Here is a 21358-nt window from a genome sequence, read left to right on the forward strand (position 1 = left end):
CTTGTTCTTGATGGGCACAACAGTGTCACAAATTCTGCCTGAAAAGTTGTTCCTTGCCCTGTTTAGCAGAATGAGAGAGACACAAATAAGCAAAATCCCTCATATACAAAACCCTCTTTAAATGACAGCATCAGTGACATGAAAAGTCCTCCTGGAATTCCGAGGGGGTTTCCTCTGTTTCTGCTCCCCTCCACTCCAAGAGAATAAAGTTTGCCAGATTTATTATGGCAAGTACACATTAAACTCCATCAGTGACGATCAGAACACTTCAGTTGTGCTCACCGGCGGCGCGGAGGAGTCTTAGAGAAACCGGGAATGTTTATACATCCCTCTCGACCCCTTCCCCTGAAAGCTGGAGCCAAAGGCAAGGAAGGGGCCCCCCGTGCGCACCCCAACGCCCCGGGCTGGCTCTGCCCCGTCCCGCCCGGCACCCCCGGCCGGCTCCGCAGCCGCCGGGGAAGGAGGGGAAGTGGGAGGGAGCGGGGTCAGCGGGGTCCGTGCCGGGCGATGGGTGGGGAGAGGCAGGGGCGAGCCGGGCTCAGCGCAACGCCCCTCGCTATAAACGGAGCGGCCGCGCTCGGGGCGGGAGGAGCGGCGCGGCCGGCGAGGAGCGCGCCCGGAGCCCAGCCCGACTGAGCCCAGCCCAGCCAAATTGAGCCCAGCCAAACTGAGCCCAGCCCGGGGCGCTCTCAGCACAACCGGGGCTCAGGCACCCCGCCCGGACCCAGGTAAGCGCGTCCCGGCCGGGCACCCTCGGCCAGCGGCACCCGGAGCGTTTGCGAGCGCGGCGCAGCCTCGCACGGAATTTCTGCTGGGCTTGGACGGAGCGGGCACAGGAAGGCTCAGTCCTGAACGAAGAGCAGCCGCTTAATCCCCCGTGCTCTGGCTTGCCCTGCGGGGCCCACTCCACATGATTATTTTAGAGAGGACTAAGTGCCCCCCAGGCTCCCAGCCCTGTGAGCTCTCGAGTCTCGGCAGCAGTTTGAAGAGAAAGCGAGGGCACCCTTTGGCCCCTCGGAGCTGGAACTCCGTCGAGGCTCATCCCAGCATCCTGCAAGACGCAGCCCCGGCACCTCTGCTCAGGAGCAGATGAACAATTAAATTTTTATCGCTGTGCTAAGCTCACGATAGAAATTAATCAAACACCAAAAGTGATGCTCATGGCTTCTGGGAGTTGTGCAAACAGTTCAGTTGCTCGGTCTGGCAAGCAATGCCACTTCCAGCAGTTAGCAGCAAGTATTGGTTTGATCAGAATTTTGTATCATACGCTCTCCATAACCAGATCTATCCTTTTTCTACAGAGAAAGAATTGGCATGCTCTACAACCAGAGATGAATTTTAGTTAGTGAGATTAAAATGCCTCCCTGCCTTTTTTATTACCCCAGCCAGTTTCTAAACTTCTCTTAGACTCACACTGGACTAGAGTTCTCCAACAAGTTCAGATGAAATCCTGTAGTATATTTACTGTTCTTCCCCTCTCCATGCATCAAAACAATGTTACCAGTTTCTTACAAGTACAAGCCCTATATTCTTCTAAGCCAGCTGGTAAATCAGTCAGTCGGGTCACGATGTGTACAAGCAGTAAAATTGCAGTATTCACTTACACCTATTTCTATATTTCTGCAAAACTCCTAGAATTAATGAGATGTATGGCAATAAGGGACAGCAGGATTCTGCCCAGAGCATGCTAGAGTTCAGGGTAAATTTCCATCACTTCCAAAAGTAGCAGCACTAATTTGGATTGTGTTGTGCTGCATAGCATGGGACAAGGGGGTAAATTGGCTCCGTAAAATCACAGGTTGAGGGTATAAAGAGAGAATTTTTTGTATAGGGAAGCCTCTTCTCTTGTCACTTGCATGAACCCACAGCACTAACATGATTAGATTTTTGTCTGAATAGGAGGATTAAGTATGGCCTGAAGCAGGTAATTACCATGATGATGTAGAAAGGCTTTTTTAGGTCTATTTTAGTGTCAGACAAATGTTTCATACTCCTGAGTATGGCAGTTCATTTTGCTTGTTGCCACCATAATCTTTTAAATTACAGCCTCTTTCAGAAATATTAAGTGCCTACAAATTCAGCTTTTGCTCACCTATTAAGAGTTTAAAATGGATACTTTTCCAGCAGGAATGTGGTATTTCTTTTCCTCTCTGCAACATGAGCTACATAGCAGAGAAAAATCAGTTGTGATTATTGTGTACTTCCTAGTTTATGTTGTTGAACTGACAAAGCAAAGTGGCCCTGTACAATTAAGAGAAGGCACATTGAAAATTAAATTTGAATATACCTGGTCTCATTCTCCCCTTACTTTTGTCTTAGTAATAGATGGAAACAGAGGTAATTTTTGCACTGGGGCAGGGTAGAAGTGGGCTCATTTTCTATGGGGTAAGGTGTCCTGCCTTCCTGCTTTGAAACTGTCTCCTTGGGCTGGCCAGCATGTGCAAACTGCAGATAGAAGATATTGGTTTAAATACCAGCCTGAAGTGTCAGTACCCACAGCACTGCAGGAGTGAGGACAGTGCTGCTTTTAACTTTCAGATATCACAACTCAACAACCTGCTTTTTACAGTCCTCTTAGAACAAGAAGACGAATTATGGTATTTCTATTTCCTGAATAATATTAATTGTATTAAATATTGGAAAAAATTTAATTTCACACTCTGTCATACTATAAAAACAAGGCAGATGCAGAATGTAAACATGGTGATTTATTTACACTTCCTAGAAATGTATGGACTGACATGGAAATAAGTGTCAGGGTTAATGCCCTTTTTAAAAAAACTCTATTTTAGATTATGAACACTGACTGCATTCTTCTACTCCTAAGTGTTCTTCTCTGTGGTAATTTTATCCTCCATGTTTGTTAAAGGAGCATATTTAGGTATTTCTTTTCTCTGACATTGCCTGTTGTTGAACACAATAATTAATATGATAATTTAAAGAAACTCTCATTCCACAGTCCTAGTTAAAATCTCGTTTACACAAAGGCAAAGTATTACTTTAAACCATTTTAAGCAGTCACAAATGACTCCTATTTGCTCATTACCACTCTTTTTTCTCTGTAACTTCTTGTGTTCCAGAAGTTATTGCAGTGTCACCAGTAGTATTCATAAGCTCACCTGTGGCTATAATTGCACAATTTTAGGGGTCTTAATCACACTCTAAGAATCATGCACTTGTTTGAGTTGTTGGCATGTTCTCTGCACCTTAAGTATCCTATTCTGCCTTGGTGACTTCATAAAAGGTCATATTTGTCTTGATGTGGATACAGAACATGGATATTTATGCATTGCTTTAATCAAGTACTGCATCTGACTTACATGGTTAATGTTGTGCATTTTTTAAAGTGAATTTAATGGCTTTCTGCTAGGAGACTACCTCAATGAGAGGAGAGATCAACTAAAATTGAATTTGGATATGTTGTATCTAAAGCTGAGCTGGGGAGATGGATTATCAAAATTCTGCAAATAGATCTGCTTGGGCTTTACATTGGACACGTGAAAAAAGAGGAAAATGACCAAGCTGGGGAGGGTGGTGGGCAGCAAAGCAAAGTACTGCCCTCAGCTATTTCTGATAGCAGTGCTGGCAGCACAGCAGCCATCTCTCCTGAAGGAGAAGCACAAACTTGGAATCTTTTCAGAGTTGCCAGCATGGTGAGACTGGGAGCTCACAGCAGGGAGGACTGGGTGAAGCTGCAGCCTGGTCACTACAGGCCCACAGCAGCCTCTTGTCTTGTAGGGTCCATGGCATCTTTAGCTGAATCTCCAGCCTTTGGATAATCTTGGCTCAGTTTTCAAGTCTTATCTGGTTTATTGCTGCTGTTTGTTCCTCCTGCTCTCAGCTGTACAGCAATTCCATCAGAAATGCAGTGACACAGATGTGTTTTGCCCTGTGTTCCTCTCAAAAATTAATTAGGAATTTTTCAGTATTATTGGGTGGAAGTTCACATTTTTGGACAGCTAGCCCTAAAGGTGACTATGGTGTTTTTAAGAAGTCAGCCTCTGCATTTTAGGATCAGATTTGAGAAGGTAAAATGGCAGAATGTTACAAAGAAACATACTTTAAAATCTCAAGGAATTCTGAAAACAGAGTAAAAAACGTGGATCACTTTTGAAGAGAGAAAGAAATGGAAGAAAAAGTTACATCATTCTTTTCACAGTTGTAGGGTTAGTTTCCACAACACCAACAGAAATAAAGACATTTCTATTGCTGAGTATTTAACCTCACCTACTTACATGGAATTAACTTTGCGTAAAAGATAAAACTTTTGCATGTAAGCACAAGGTGAGTTCAAATGCATTGGAGAGTTTGAGTAGGTGGCAGCCTAATGCATGCTTGGAGTTTCAAGATGCACAGAGCTCATTCATGAAGCTGAAACACTGCAGCCTGAAGAACTGAAGAAAGACTCCAGGAGAGCTGTTTTAGTGCAGTGGTGGTTGTCTGTAGGAGAGTTACTGATCACAGTATCATTTTCTGTCTCTTCCTTCTGATCCCAAACACCCTAGCAGTAAAGAGCAAGCCAGCAATCTTTTGCTAATGATGGTATTTCTTTCCATTCCCTTTCCATCAACAAATTTGTCTCTTAAGATCACTTTCACCAATAGACAGTCATTCTACTCAGAGCACTCATTCCATGTTCTCTACTATTTTCTAAAATGCCTCCTTTGCCAACAAAAGAAAACAAAATAACCCTAAAATTGCTAGATGTACCCTGGAAGGATCTTTGTTACTTTGGAACATTTTGGGGAATTTAACAAATTTGACCAACAAGGGGAGTTGGGATAGTCATACTTAACATTTTTTGCCTCAGCTGTAACAAAAGAAAAGAGGTTTTCTTGACTGTAAGTCCTGTAACAGCTGTGATTGCTTGAGACAAAGCACATATGAAATAAGATTGCTGGTCTAATAATTTTTGGTCTCATCTTCAGATAAGTGATGGATTATACTAAAATTACTCTGAGCTTTCAAGTGAATTGCAACAAAGGATACGAAACTATCATGTTCCAAATGACATGCTGTTAGTGTTCTCTGCTGCACCATCATGTGAAAGAGCTATGGATTTTGGCCTTTGGCGAGGTGTCTTTTAAAATTTTATTCCATTTGCGTTTTGTTTGATAGCAAAAGTGTCCAGGTATTCACTACATAACAAGGCCAGCTAGAAGGCTTGGTTACTGTTTGTGGTGTTTATCTCCTTTCCTTGCAGCTGAGTAGCATTTCTCTTGTAGGCACAGAGAAGGGGTAATAACCAAAGACAGCCTCACAGCAGGAAAGTGAGATCAGATTGGCAATGCAGCAGTGAGTGGCATGATTGAAGACAAGATAAAAAGCAGGCTACAGCAAAAGGTAACTGGCAATATCTGAAGAAACTGGTACTGAATTTGAGCAAGGTCAATATTTAGACAGTATTTCATTGCTTGAGGTGAAAGCAATAATTAGGGTTACAGCCAGGACAAAGAATGATTTACTAAACTCCTAATTTCAGCTAATTCACCTATTCCTTTCTTTACTTCTAGGTCATTCAACTTTGTGAGTTACTGATAGATCCTTGGCTAGCACAATATAATAATCAGTAGATGAAGTATAGGAACAGAAATAGAAATTAAAATTCAGTGGATTATTGAATCCACTCAGTTTTCAGAAAACAGAGGAGTTTCAGAAAACTGAAGAGGAGTGCTGTGCCTCAGCATTTCTAGCTGAGAGGGACACATGCAAATAAGTAAAACATTCCAGAAAACCACTGAACAGCTGTACTTTCATGATGGGGGGCTTACGCAAGGAGAAAAATGCACAAGTTGACTTCTCTAAAAAATGCTCTGTTGGCAGCTGGCCTCCATTTAACTCTGCTCTAGCATCAGCACAGCCTGGCCAGAGTCTTTCCTCCAAGCAGGCAGCACATGATGTACAAAGATGAAGCCTGGGCTTTTGTATTGAGAAACCATTCATGCCCTTCCCAGTCTACATTTACAGGATGTATATTGCCCTTTTGTCTTTTTCTTTATAAACTCCTATTGGTTTTCATCTTTTCTCCTTTCTCCACTCATTCTTGTTGCCCATGCCTAAATGTTTGTACAGTTTTAATTTCATCCCCTGCCAAGGGGTAAGTCTGCTACCACTGGAGTGTCTCAGGGTTTGTTTTCTCCATCCTCAGGCTCTCTATTTGATGTGAAATGGAAGGCATGGGGCAATAATCAGCATTTGTTATCGAACTGGGACTCTAGTTGTGCTGTCTTTATTGTTTTCCTCTTAGTTTTGTTATTAGCAGCTTGCCATGTTTAGACAATTACAGTTTTTCTCAACTGAGGTAAAAATATTTCTTTTCATGTGGTCTTCCTCATAAGCACTTCAAAGAAAAAGGGTTCAAATTAATTTGACCTTCAAATACATTTTATGATGCCATTCCATGTTCTTAAACATAACATTAAAAAAAAAGCCATGTCACTGAAGGACAGCCACACACTCAAGGAATTGCACAGTAATTTTCCTAGCCCTAAAGTGAAGCTCATTTAGCATCTCTGGGAAGGCACAGCACTACCCCTTCTGGGCTTCTCTGCACTTGTGTTTGCTTGAGAACCCAGACTGCACCTGCTTGAGGATGCACTGATTCACAGTATCACAGATTAGCTCACTCCAGCTGTAACAGCTGTCTTTGTTTTGCTGTCTCTGGCTGGTCCTCAGTACCCACAAGGAACATCTCAGGACAGCAAAGAGAGTTCACCAATTAATTTTATTTTCAAAATAGAGCAATAAATTTTACTTTGGGGGGGACAAAAACAGGAAACAAGCTGTACAAATTTGTCAGAACATCTATTTTGGGATCATTCTATTAAGTGTGCCGCCTTCCAGACAAAACACTAAGGATCATAGTAACTTGTTTTTCCATGGGTGATAATGCCTTTCACACTGACATGGATTAAGGTGTCTGTGTTTGACCTTTCCTTCTCTTTGATTAACCCCTTAGAAATTCACTAGTTCTATTGATTCATATATTCACAAAATTTCTTCTAGTCCTCATAATGATCTGCCCTTAACAGGAGTTTTGTGCAGCTGAAAGCACAATTGGGCCTCTAGCTTTCAGTGTTATACCTACCAACAGTTACAATGATACTAACTTCTCTTGGGCTCAGCTACATTACCATTTTAAAAGATTTTTTTTTGTCTGAATAAACTCCTGTACTTTGCCAGTTACTCATACTGTTTTCTTTCCTTTCTGCCTTTGGTTCCCTTTTTCTGACCCTAATGAGCTATTCATTAAGAAGCCTCCATGCTGATCTTTTGCTTTTAATCTTTTAACTTTTCCCTCCAGGCTGTTCCTAACATTCTCATTTAGGGAAGAAAAGTCTTTTCTGAGGGGTATTGCCGTTGTGTGATATTTTCCCACTGTAAGGATGTCTAAATTAATTATATAATAAGAAAAGTAATCAAGTGTCTCAGTCAGAGACAGTGAACCAAATCCTATTACAGATGGCTGAATTACAAGACAAAGCTTCCTCTGAACTAAGGTGTTGAAACCTAACATCCATTTCCTTGCCCAGAAACCCACACTGCATTGCCTTTCTCCTTCAATAAGACAAATACTATTTTTCAAAATAAAAAAAGAAAAAAAGTGTTTAATGCAAGGCTTGCTTTCCTCAGAGCTGTAGCACTGACTGGTGGGAAGTTACATGGAAATCAGTAGCCATGACACTGGAAATGTAGTGATAAAGCTTTCACATTTCACATTTTACCATGACAGACACTTTAGGGGTACTGGTTTGTCCGTGCTCACATACAAACCTGTGCAGATGCAGCATTTCTATTTCAGTTCCTGTCCTCATTACTCAAAGCAAAAGATTCTGTTTCTAACTTTAACCACATTGGTGAAAGGTAACAGGAACGGGATTCATTAGAGGGAAAATCTTTTCAGGTAGCAATATGCAGCATGAGCTACTCTCAGTCACCTCATCTAATTTCCATTAGATTAGAAAGTGGAACACCTCTGTATGGAGGAGGTCTCTCCATTCCTGGAGTAGAAGCAGAGACTTTTCAGTGTTTCTTTTCCCTCCTGCTTTCTGATTAGCCATCATTACAGATGAAGGTAATTGCTCTGCACAATGCATTTCTAAAGCTCATTCATTAATTTACATTTGCCTTTTATAGTTGGAGGGGGAAGCAGGGGGGTTGGGTGGGGAGTGGGATGTAAAAATAAAAAGCCCATCCTGCATATTGAGCCTGTAAAGCTCACGGGTGCATCATGGCCCCAGCCTGGTGATTTAGCTCAATGGCAGGAAAATTTTATTTTGAGGATTAACATACCAGGTAAGGCTTCAACACACGTCAGAATGTTGCCATGCACATCAAAATGTTACTGATTTGCTTTACAGCTTGAAGCAAATCTCTGGAAGCTCTCTGGTGGCACCTTTCTGGCTGTTTTACAGGAAGGTAGAGAAAAGCAATTCCTTGTACCAGAAAAGCAGAAGTTGTTTTCAGAGTTTATTGCTGATTGCATTAGTATCTCACCTTTAGCTAAGGAAAGTTGTTCAGGAGTGCAAATAAACTGCATACATAATGTTCATTTTTGCCTCTGTAGCTTCTGGCTCAGCAGCAGAGTTACACGACTCTGGGAGAGGGGCAAATGACACTGTGGTCTCCGAATAAAATAAACTACTAGAAAAAACAAGGAAGCCTCTATTTGGACTAATTGGAAATTCCACAAAGTGCTATCACCTCCCAACTTTGTCTACAAAATTATTAGCTGTGTCCCCTGCTCTTCTTCCTAGAAATATCCTTGCCAAGAGGGAGCAACAGAAACCTAATTAAAACATTACCTTCAGTACATTTATACTCATAACACCCTGATTGAGTTGTGTCTTTCCCAGTAAAGCTGTAAGACAGAAAAAGGGCAAAGATCGAGAAAAATCCTTTTCTCCCAGAAGCAGGGAATTTGGTTCTTGAGGAAATAGTTGAAGTTTTGGCCTTTCCATTCCATTTTCTGTTGTAATCTCTGCCAGGAACAGAAAAGGCTCTGACAGTGATTTCATATTGCTGTGGGCATGTCACTCATGCAGTAACTATTTTATGATTTAGATGCATGATTTATGATTTAGATTCATGAGATACCTTTTTCTGCCTTATTATTAACAACCACTAATGCAACCCAGACTTTAAGCTTATGTAAATCTCACCTGTTTTTACCTAGAGGCTGGTCAGCTAGCTCTGTCTTGCAACCATAGCAGTTTAAGGAACTGGCCTTTTCCACCCCTAAGGCCACTTTCCACCTGCTAGCCCCCTTCTGCTGGACAAGTGCAACCACTAAGACTGAGGTCTGGACAATGAAACAAACTCTTCTAGTGTTGGATGCATTCCAGCTAACATTCCATCCAGCAAGAATAAGATCAGAGGCCAGTAGTACTCAAAACAGCCCATAAAATGTATTGTAACCCCTTATTAAGTTCTACTTGCTTGAAATGACAGTGATATAATAACATTTATTACATACATTACAAGTTGGGCAGGAAGAATAGTTGTTACTGCTATTTTTTGCACATTGAAGAAGGAACCCTGAAGCTTCAGTGAAGAGGACCATGTAACTTAGGACAGCTCAGAGCTTTAGGAATGTCCAGTAAGCTAAGTGTGATTTATATATGATCCAAAAGGAGGTGGGATACCCCACTCATTGTACCTGACCTGTGCCCTTAGAACTGGCCATGATAACCTGTCTCACAGCAGTGCTTTTTATTTCAGTGGTTTTTTTCTTTCTTACCTCTTCACGGCATTTTTAATTTAAGACAGAAATATAAATCTGGATCAAGGCCAGAATTAATGTAAATTCCCTTACTTCTTAGAGGTGTTCACAATAGAATTTTATGGCACATTACATATAGAAGCAATGGAAATATTTCAGATGTGGGGTTAAATATCCATTTGTGCAGGATGTGCCATGCAATGTAAAACAAAAACTAAAAAAAAAAAGTCCACACAAAAACTTTAAAACTTCTTACTCATGGAACTAAGTTATGCGAAAACAAACTTAAAATTCATCAAATTATTTCACTTGCACTTAATAAATCTGAATTTGATTCCTGTCTTATTAAAAACAATCACATGGGGCACACTATTTTATATAGGCAATTCCAACTGCAATAAAGGAAATGTGTTCATTCATTCCTTTACTATCACTCAGAGAAAGTAACTGTGCAGCATGTAACCTTTCACAGCTCAAACTCATCTCTTTTTTATTCATTCTGGGATTGATGGCTTAATTATGGTTAATTATTGATTCTTAGGTACTTCCAAATACCCTAAAGATACTTCATAACCTGGCATCAAATTTGGAGTTATAAACCTGCAATAAAATGTGTATTCATACTAAAATATTACACTGTGCTGCTATTCAAAAAACTTTTCATGTCAGTGCAGAAAACCTTAGAAATTCCAGTCCTACATGGTACTGAAATATCTTTATCTTTCACTTACTTTCACCTAATGTGCAGCAAATGACGTTGTGAGCAGTATGAGGCAACAACATGACCTGAGGAGCAGACCTTAGGTTAGCCTGCTGATTATTGATCATTTTTATCTCCCAGAAGGGCACCCATCTTCCTTTCTGGTAAAGCTAATGGCCAGAGCACAGGTTCAAAATCCCATGCTGGATTGATGGTGGTAGCTGATGCACTCATTTCAAAGTCTTGGTATGCTGCCTACATGTCTTCAGCCTCTTCTACAGAAAGAGACAATTCTTTACCTCTTGTTATAAACAAGAGCAGCCACTGCTTTCCACTATAAAAACTAAATTTTCATATTTAAAAACTAATTTGGCTATACAAGACAGACCAACCAAGGTGACAGGACACCATGAGAATCCCCTTTCAAACATCACCTTTTCTGAAGCTTAGCATTGTGATGTTTAGTTTCAGAAGTACTGAAATAGAACTATTAATCTACAAATATATTTTACTTTGTTTATTTAATTATCTTTTCAGTTCTAACTTACTGCTCTGGGGAGAATTTTGTATTCATATCCTTAGGGTTATCTGATACCTAAGACATATTAAACCGCAGGGAGTTTGCAACACATTCATGCAGCCTTTCAAAGAAAGAAAGCAGAAATTGTTCTGATTATTAAAGGAGAAAAAAAAAAGAGACCAGAAAGTTAAGTAGAAAAGTCTAAAATATCTGGCATACAGTGTTGAGCCCGAGTCAGCAGTGTCTAAAACAACCACCCCACTGATCCTCCACAAGAGATTAAACACACTGTATGTTGACAGTGGTTAATCTTTCTGTGTTTTGGAGTCCAGTTCTACATGGATTGAACCCAAGAATTTTTTCCTTACCCTTAATAGCAGAGAAAACAAATATGTGTGTATAAGAGGAAATCAATGTTTACTTTGAAACTTAAATCTAGAGAATCCTAAAAATGAAACCTATAAACTAAAAGAATTCTACTTACTCTCTACTTTGGCTAGATTTTTGGCTAGCTCTAATGAGTGCTCTGTTTATCTGTCAGTCAACAAATTTTGTAAAAAAAATCCCCATAATCATTGCTATGGTAGCATTCACTAAATCACTAAGTTCTGGTGAGGTTGAGAAACTTCAGTGAAGTTGAGCAATCCTTTCTTGGCATTAACTTCTACAAGTAAAATTTTATAAAAGTATGTACATCAGGGCTTCCCAGATTCTGGGGGAAAAAAAAAACCACCCATACACAAGCTGGGGATAGTTAGCTTTGTCCAAAGAGCTAAGTAGTAGGAAGAGATTTCCAGTGTTTCTGGACTCTGTATGGACAGTGAGAGTATGTGCAAACAATAGTCCAAACTTCCCCTGCTACTGCAGCTGCTTTCATTACAACTGTGACATCATTACACTGTGCACTGCTAAAAAGAGCAGAAAAATTGTCACATTTTACATTGTAGTATTTTAGCATTTAATGTCCAAAAAATATACTTGAAAGATTTTGTTCATCACTCCACAGCCCCATAAATTAGTGTTTAGAAATAGCCTTTCACTTATGCCAATTTTTGCCGCATCAATTTCTAACACAAAGTGTAAGCATGCAAATAATAGATTAGATTTCTTTATTCCTCATTTTGAATCTAGCCAACTGCTTGCTGGTTTTCTATCTCTGTATATCACTTCCATTCTCTCTAAATGCTCCTATTTTTAGCAACTTAAAGATATGCACGCTGCTTGTACCCAAACATGCCTTAAGTGGACAGAGTTCCACTGACACTGAATGACCCACTGGACATAAGTACAGGACAAGATACTCATTAGTCCAACTCATCTGGCACAGCACACTAGAGTTTATGTCATTTTTTTGGTTCTAGTTTCCTTGTTTACTATTTTCAATAAAATAAATCTCATTGTGACACTAACAACCCTTCTGCTCCATCTGAATTAAAAGCTGTTTGCCCTTTCCAGCATTAGGGAATTATTTAGGTAAACACAATTTGAAACAGAAGGCAGTATCATGCACTGACATTGTCCAAAGAGGTAATGACAAATCCAAGTATATTAGTAAAAGTGGGGTATGGTGGTGCTGTAAAAACTATTAAATATGTTTCTCTTTCAAATTAACAAGTTGATTAAAATTCATAAAACGGACACACCATTTGGATAACACTGTTACCTTTCAATTGTGTTACCTTTCAATTTCTAAAAGTCCCTTAAGTTGCTCTAAAAAAAGTAATTTAAAGTGCCATTTTCAGCAGTAAAAATATCTTCATTCAAAATTGGCTGATATTTGGATTCACAACATGCCTCGTTAGATCTAAAATAATCTTAGTTGAATGAGTAGGTGTCACTGTTTTTCCATCTGCATTGCTAAAGTGAAGTTTCTTTAAAATATTCTTCTTAATTTGGGAGAGTTAAACAGAGAGCTTAAGCTGCATAGGTCCTTGATACAATAAAATATCAATCTTATTCTAAGTCTTAAAAAGTGCAAGAACTGGACTGGTGTTAGCAACACCAGGAACGTCCCAGAATATAGGAAATTAGATAGAAGCTGCTAGATGCTAAAATAAAGTGAAAATAGTTACTTCTGGTACATTAAATTTAAATAAGCACAGGTATAATGGTATATATTTTGCCTTATGTTTTCATCTTAAATAATCTTGAACGCAGGGGATATTTTGAAAAGTGGTGGTACTTGAGTCTAAAGCAGCAATTCTCTTACTTGAAAATAGGAAATACAGACCTCTAGTGGTCGAAATCTACATTATAGGAGTTAAACTTGAAAGCAATTTAAATGTCACTGTGCTTAACTGTGTTACTTTCTTTTGTATTTTCCTCCCCCATAATCATGCAACGTCGTACACACCCCCAATTCCACTGTTCAGACATCCCACAAGCATTGATTTTTCCCAGAGGAAAAAGCCCCTTCATCTGTCCTTTTTCACATAAATTTTATGACTGAAACTGAGCAGTTGAAAGATACTTGGGAAGTGAAGAGAAAATTAATGAGAGTAGTCCATGAGAACAAACAGAAGATAGATGTTAATGCTTCTCAGAATAAGCTATAAAGCCATCCTACAGAAGGACAGGCTCTTTTGAAGTGTGGCAGAGGAAATAAATACAGAGAAGGTCAGAGTACATAAACAGTCCACATTTGCAAGGTAACAGGAACTGTTCTGCTAGCACAAAAAAAAAAGTAATAACTAGTTTAGGTTTTGATGTTATGGAGAAGCAGATCCTGAGAGGATCACAGGCAGTTTATTTTCCAGCTATGTAGAGCCAGCACAAGTGAAGCAGATCAGCTTGAGCTCTTGCAAGGGAAAGGCACAGAAAAGAATCCACAAATAGGTGAGAGCATTAAAAAGATACATACTTTTAAATAAATAAAGCAAACATCAAAAAATTAACAGCAATTTCAACAGACTGGCAGCTGCCTCAGCTGCAGAGTTGTTAAAAGAAAATGCTAAGGCCAGTACAAGGTCCTGCAAGTTCTGTTTGTTCTGATGTCAGACCCCCTCCTGATCCAAAATTGCAGAGCAGCTTGACAGCTGCTAACACAGGTCTGCTGAGGTTTGCTTTGTGTTCTTGGTGTTTTGAGCTGATGTACAGACACTGTCTGGTGCAGTACTACCTATCACAGCTCCTTTCCAGTAGTATTTTGATTTATTGGCATTTACCACAGAGTCAGATGCTGACCTCTGGGGAAGGTACCAGCAGCAATGACAACCCACTGTAATGGCCCCACAGTTGGAATTACGTATCCTGGTTTGTATTTCTCTTTCCCTTCCCAATTCTGCTATCAACTCTGGATTAAAGATATTTAGGAAAGCCATCAGTGGGAAATACAGACTGTTAGAACTAGCTGAAGAAATGAGAGCCAGGTGAAAGGTTCACAGTGGCACTGCTCAGGAACTCCAGGAAAGCACAGAAGGTGCTCAAGTGGGGGTGTGAAACAGAAGTAGCTCTATTCACTAAGGCCATGAGGATAGAAAGGGTTACTCTGTGGGATAGAAAAAGACCCCAAAAGCCTTTGCAATAAAGCATGTGTGAGTGTCATTTCTTTCTCAGCAGTTAGAATAAATTAGGAAAGGGGGGGGCTAAATTCTTAAGATAAAGGAAAGTTTATGCCACCAGAAAGAAAGAAATATAGCTTATATACTGAACATATTGTTCCAAACATTTTTCATTCTATTTTATCCCTGTGCAAAAATCTTACATAAAAATAGAATGCAGTATCCTCTTAAACATGGAACTATCTTCTCATTTGTAAGAAAAGCAAATAACCCACCCACTGTCAGAAGGACAGTGCACATTACCTAGTGATAAGGAGGATGAGCTGTGGCAGGATTAGTCAGCCTGGGTTTATTTAGTCTTTGTCAAAGCAAATATTAAGTACATTTTTGTTCAAAATCTGACTTGTGACACCTGCTTACCTATTTTTAGCTGATGAAGTTCTCACAGAAAAACACAGCCACTGCTATCTTATCTTTTGGTGGGCAAAGTGCTGTTTACCTTGCATGAGCCCAGCATTCTTTTTTCCACAGGGAGTTTAATTAGGATGCATGTTCACCCAACAGAAGCAATGAATGGAGTGGGAAATAATAGTTGGTTGAGCAGTCTGAAGAATTTCATTATCAGTGACTTATTGTAATCACTGTAATTAAAAAAGATAAAAGGTCAAACAGATAAGTTTGACTTCAGAACAGGGACTTGCTGCTCACCAGATAATTTGTTGGAGATTGATGCCACCACATCATTCACAGTCACAATTCAATCCTGTTAGAAAAAGCACCTTGTGTGTCAGCCTTAAAATGATCCAATTATCATTATGTTAACACAGGTCATTTGAGATGCTTTACATGGAATTATCAATGTGCACAACTTAATGGACACATTTAACTGGCCAGCATCTGCTTTGCATGTGTGGAGCCATGATGCTGGGACAAGCAGATGAACTGTGGCAAGTGAGAATAACAGGAAAAACTGAAGGTGGTTTGGAAAAGAAATCATTGCCTGTGAGGAATTCACATTGCTGCAGTGGCCCTCTCACACTACTCAGCACAGCCCTGGGCCCATGCCTTCCAGAAAAAATTACCTTCTCCAACTTTGAAGCTTTTCCTAATGCTCTGAAGTTACAGTTGTGCTCAAGGAAGCAGATCCAGCTGAAGCTAACTCTGAAACTTAAGAATTTCCAGGAAATTTAAAAATTCCATTTGGGATTAGCAGTGCCTTCCTTAGTGTGCTTCATTTGTACAGCTCCTATGAGGTTCACTCTCACAGTTCAGTTCATTCAGACAGTTTTCAGATACCCAGATGGCAATCCATATGTGTTTACCCAAAACCAACCACATTATATATTTCTGCTTCCTTGTCATTACTGAAAATATTGATGGATTTACTTTAATTATTGATTGTAATTTCTTAGTATAATTTAGAAGTGGTAGCATACCAAACACATCATTTGCACAATTTCACTGACTTCAGTGTTACACCAAAACCCTTTACCTCCAGAAAGATTACACAGTCTTACAGAGGTAGATTGAGGTAAAATACTATTTCTTGACAAAATCATGCCTGATTCTGTAATTATTCCAATATGATTCTTCATGGGAATTGTCCTGCCTTTTTTTATTTCCCAAGCATTCCAGAATATGCTCAGGTAATTCAATACCTCAGAGTGCCAGACAATTATTCCCAACTGAATTATTTTTTATTTTAGCACATTTCTGAAAATGTAATAGGATCACTGTTACTCATTCTTGAAAGAACATATGCTATTAATTAGTATCAGCTAAAGCTGCTACAGACATGAAACAGTACAGGTCACCATGTGGGTAGAAAAGGGAAATTGGAAGCAAAACATAATGCAGAAAGGGTGTGTGAGGAGACCATGGGAAAATTGCCTTGGCATCTACCATTGCCCAGAATCAACCCCACCAAAAGGGAATATTCACTCTCAGCTGCATTTGCCTTGAACACTGAATCTGTCACTCAGTACACACAGAGCAATCAGGGACTGGTGAAAGGCTGGGAAAGGTCTTGCCCAGCCTTAACCAGGCCTGACTCATATTACTGCCAGTCACACTTCACAGGTGATCTCCCAAGCAGAAACTTCAGATTCTTACCGCAAAGTTCTGGGCTGTAATTTTAGTGGGTATATAAGGGAGCAAAACTATTAAGTGACCATGTTGCACCAGCCTGTAGCTGGGACAGGGCAAATGTTGCCAGACCTTGATGCTGCAGAACATCAGTTACTGTCAAAGTTACTTTCATAACCATGGATGAGATAAAAGGATTTATCTTGAAGTGGTTTCCCTGTCCCAGGGATAGGCTGACCTTCCACAGAGCCAAACACCTTGTATTTGAGATTTAAAAGCCAGGTTTTGCTCAGGTTGTACTAGAATGTGATCAAAATGGTGAATCTTTCTTTGTGTTAGCTCTATTTGCTTGGTTTGTTAATTTCTTAAACTTGGCAAAAATAGCTGATGTCATTTTGAGACATCCATACCAACTGAAGCAAGGAGACTAACACACAGAATGAACTGAAGGGGCTGGGAAGTGTTGCATGGCAATCTTGACTAAGCGTCTATTAGTTGCATTTTACTAGATATTCTAAACTTGATAGAATTATCAAGGACCTAAATCTTGACATTACACTGTTAGCTTTGCAGGAATTAATCAGGTTGTGAATGCAAACATATGCTACAACATGATCTAAGGCAGAGAAATAACAAGTCTTCAAAAGGCTAAGAGCCAAAAGGTGACCTTGCTCGCAAGATGCTGCCTGCAACCCATATTCTGGTTCAGTTCCTGACTCCTTCAGACTTCCTGTGTGGGCTTTGCTGAAACAAATCTGTGCCTCACTTTCCCTATTAAAAATACAGTCATTTGTAAAAAGATTTGTCTTCCAACAAGAGCCAGTCAAACACTCCCTGGCATTCTGAACTCAGAAGGAACACCAGTGCTGAAGCACTCAAATAATGAGCAGCTGCATCTATGACATCACTGGTGTGTCTGCAGTGATGGGCATCTCTGCTTTCTGAATGCATCTGTACTGCCCAGGGACTTAGGGTGGGTCTTGCATTTTTAAAGGGTTTCTTTGCTGTTTGGGGTTTGCTTTGTTTTGGTTTTGAAGCCAAAGTATTTCAGTTAATCTTTGTTCTAAGCCACAAGTGAGATTTGGCTTATAGCTGGATCCTGAGAACAGCAATAAACACTACTCTGCAATCATAATCATAAATTTTTTTTTTTTAAGCATCCATTATTTTTCAGGGAAGACTATCTGTGTTAAGACTCTAGAAAGTAATGAGTATTAGAGTCACTTACACTGTATTGCCTGCTTTCTAAAGTAATCAGTCATTAATAAGGAAATTATTCTTACAAAACACACAGGCCTTGGCAAACCAAACAGGTGCCCTTTAAAAGAGATTTCATACCCTTGCTGAACACTTAATATGATCCGGAAATACACCTTCAACTCTTGGATACATAAATTTTGTCAGCAACTTAAAAAGTAATATGTTCCCCCTTGCACCCTTCTTAAACTCTTTATACAGTTATTAAAGTACAACAGATCTGGACGTGTCTGGATTTTCAGATCTTTTTCCCCTCTCACTGGTAGTTAAATGCCATCGTTACAAGCCAGATGGGGAGCTAAGTAACCTCTGAGTATTTAAGGTATTTTTGGTACAACAGAATACTGGACTGTGTGTTTTCATCTTTCTCTGTGGTGTAAAAATTTTCTCAAAGAATTAAGTTCAATGTATAAATAAATTTCTAGTGATTAATCTCAGAGATACAAATGAGTACCTAATCCAAAGTCACTTATTTTCTTAATTCATTGCAGTTTGTATTTACATACTTAATTAGTATTCAAGTGCTTAAGGTTAGTTTCTGAGACATCTGAATAACTTACCTCATTAAATATGTCACCTATTTATGGAAAGAAAATAATCTAAATACTCTGCTGAATTTATCGTTAACTGCTATTTTCAGTCTCTCTTATTATTTTTGACATATGTTCACTAACCAGTATTAATTTGGAACTTTGTTAATCAAAAGAGGTTTTTTAGATTTTATTAGATAAAAATAATCTAAAAATGTTCAGTCTACTCCTAACATTCTTGCCTCCGTTTTACTCTGCAAAATCTGTATTAAAATACAAATTGGTTGATAAAACACTTGAAGATGGCTTATTTTAAAATTCAAAGACATTGACACGTTGTGTTAAACTTGAAAAAAACTTGACATTTAGTTGAGAATTGTTGAAAATTAAATCCCTATCACAAATACTGTTTTCTTCCTCTTTTGCCCTCCTAGGTGTGAGCTTCATCTTTTCTCCCTGAAAACTAGGTTAGAGCTGAGAAGTTCGAGATGATTCCAAATTACTCTACTGAAGAAACCGTTAAAAGGATCCACGTGGACTGTCCTGTTTCGGGACGGCACAGCTACATCTACATTATGGTTCCAACCGTGTACAGCATCATCTTTATCATAGGCATATTCGGGAACAGCCTGGTGGTCATTGTCATTTACTGCTACATGAAATTAAAAACAGTAGCCAGCATCTTCCTTCTCAACCTGGCCCTGGCTGACTTGTGTTTTCTGATAACTCTGCCCCTCTGGGCGGCCTACACGGCCATGGAGTACCAGTGGCCTTTCGGCAACTGTTTGTGCAAGCTGGCCTCGGCGGGGATCAGCTTCAACCTGTACGCCAGCGTGTTCCTGCTCACCTGCCTGAGCATCGACCGCTACCTGGCCATCGTGCACCCGGTGCAGTCGCGCATCCGCCGCACCGTGGCCGTGGCCCGCGGCACCTGCGTGGCCATCTGGCTGCTGGCCGGCGTGGCCAGCCTGCCCGTCATCATCCACCGCAACATCTTCTTCGCCGAGAACCTGAACATGACGGTCTGCGGCTTCCGCTACGAGAGCAACAACACCACGCTCCGCGTCGGCTTGGGTCTGTCCAAGAATTTGCTGGGCTTTTTGGTTCCTTTTCTGATCATCCTAACCAGCTACACCTTGATTTGGAAGACTCTGAAGAAGGCGTATCAAATTCAAAAAAATAAGACTAGGAATGATGATATCTTCAAGATGATTGTAGCAATTGTGTTTTTCTTTTTCTTTTCCTGGATTCCTCATCAAGTGTTCACTTTTCTGGATGTGCTGATTCAATTACATGTAATAACAGACTGCAAAATCACCGATATTGTGGATACAGCTATGCCCTTCACCATTTGTATCGCTTACTTTAACAACTGTCTGAATCCCTTTTTTTATGTGTTTTTTGGAAAAAACTTTAAGAAATACTTCCTCCAGCTAATAAAATACATCCCACCCAACGTCAGCACACATCCAAGCCTCACAACCAAAATGAGCTCCCTCTCCTATCGGCCGCCGGAAAATATCCGCTTGCACACCAAAAAGACTGCCGGGCCTTTCGACACCGACTGAGGCCTTTCACAAAGTTCTTCTTTTGAACAACCTTGTGTGTGAAGCACCAAGAACAACAAGATTCATCTGCGGTCCTGAACGTCACAGCTCATTACAGCAACACTGGATCACCTCAGAGAAATCATACTGTAAAGAGCCAGCAGTGGCCTTACAGCTCACGTTGTAAAGAGGACTGCTTTCCTTTTCATTTCACTTTTCTTTACTGGAAGCAGCCTAAGTGTTGGACAGGTGTGCCAGAGTTCCTGCCACATCCCACCGTTTGCTTGGAACTACAAAAGAAGGGGAGGGAAAACTCCTAACTCAAGTTCCCATGTGTTTCAAAAGGAAAAGCTTGTATAAATGACATGAAATACAAACAACCTGACTTGCATATATGTGAGCTATTCTGTTGAAGAAGTGGAGTTTTGTTTCTTGTTTTGTTGGTTTATTTTTAATTACATAAATGTCCTATAATCATATTTATAATATATTTTCAAATATATCCTATATATAGAGGCCCAATTTTAAACTCAAATGGAAATTTACGGTCCTTTAAATTGGTCTTATTCTGATTTATGCTACTAATTTTTTAATGGCATTTTTCATAATAATATATGCAATAAAATGCAGATTTATTTATTAAATATAGAATAAATATATTTTTAGATTTATATTCCTACTCAAACATTTCAAACATTGCTTCAGAAATGTACATTTATATCTCAGTGGGTATTTTTGTAGTAGTTAAAAAAATTATGTCTGTGCACAGAAACGGGCTTCACTCAGCCTTTCCTCATGATAAGCCACCCTGACTTTGAAGAACTTTATATACAGAGGGAGTTGACTCCATACTCTGTAGGACTAAAATTAAAAAATTTCAAATTCCTGCACATTTAGTAAACTCATATGCTGGTAAGTAAAAATAGGACAATGTTTATGCATCAGTTTAACTAATAATCACAGAACATCCGAGATCAAACTTTACTCTTGGCTTTTATGGAATTTCTCTCCATATATATAAAATCATGCCCAGAGTATTTTCTCCCTGTTGAACATTTTTTTATTTAGATGGAAAAAAATTCTGATTTATACTAGCATAAATCAGAACTAAAGTCTGGCTCAAATTCTCAGTACAAGTCAAGAGGAAAGGAGACAAGCACTGTGGGAAGTTTACACCAATGATACCCTCATATGTGGCCTTTTTACCTCAAATAATGCACTTCAGATAATATTTATGCTTGATTCACACCCATCTATTGTCTTCAAAGATAAATGAGTTCATAAGTACTTTTTGACACTACAAAACTTAAGAAAAGATTCAAAACTTTACATGTATCACATAGAAAATTACATGCCCCTTGAGAATTTACAGTATTTATTATCTTCTAAATCATACATATGGTGTGGCAATGTATTAAGTACTGAGTGGTTGGATTATCCATATTTTCTGATGATCAAAATACAGCCAAACAGTTATTTCTGTAGTTTATTACCTTTT

The 21358-nt window shown here is 39.5% G+C and overlaps 1 protein-coding gene across 1 annotated transcript; it reads left to right on the forward strand.

Annotated features, from left to right (window-relative positions):
* Positions 1-18801: 18801 nt before the first annotated feature.
* On the forward strand, positions 18802-19881 carry AGTR1 (angiotensin II receptor type 1; the record flags this gene model as incomplete). Its single annotated transcript, XM_084212119.1, has 1 exon — positions 18802-19881. The coding sequence occupies one exon, from the start codon at positions 18802-18804 to the stop codon at positions 19879-19881; it is 1080 nt and encodes a 359-aa protein (XP_084068245.1).
* Positions 19882-21358: the final 1477 nt, after the last annotated feature.

This window comes from Fringilla coelebs, assembly GCF_963513975.1.
Source record: "Fringilla coelebs genome assembly, chromosome: 10".
Lineage (NCBI taxonomy): Eukaryota > Metazoa > Chordata > Aves > Passeriformes > Fringillidae > Fringilla > Fringilla coelebs.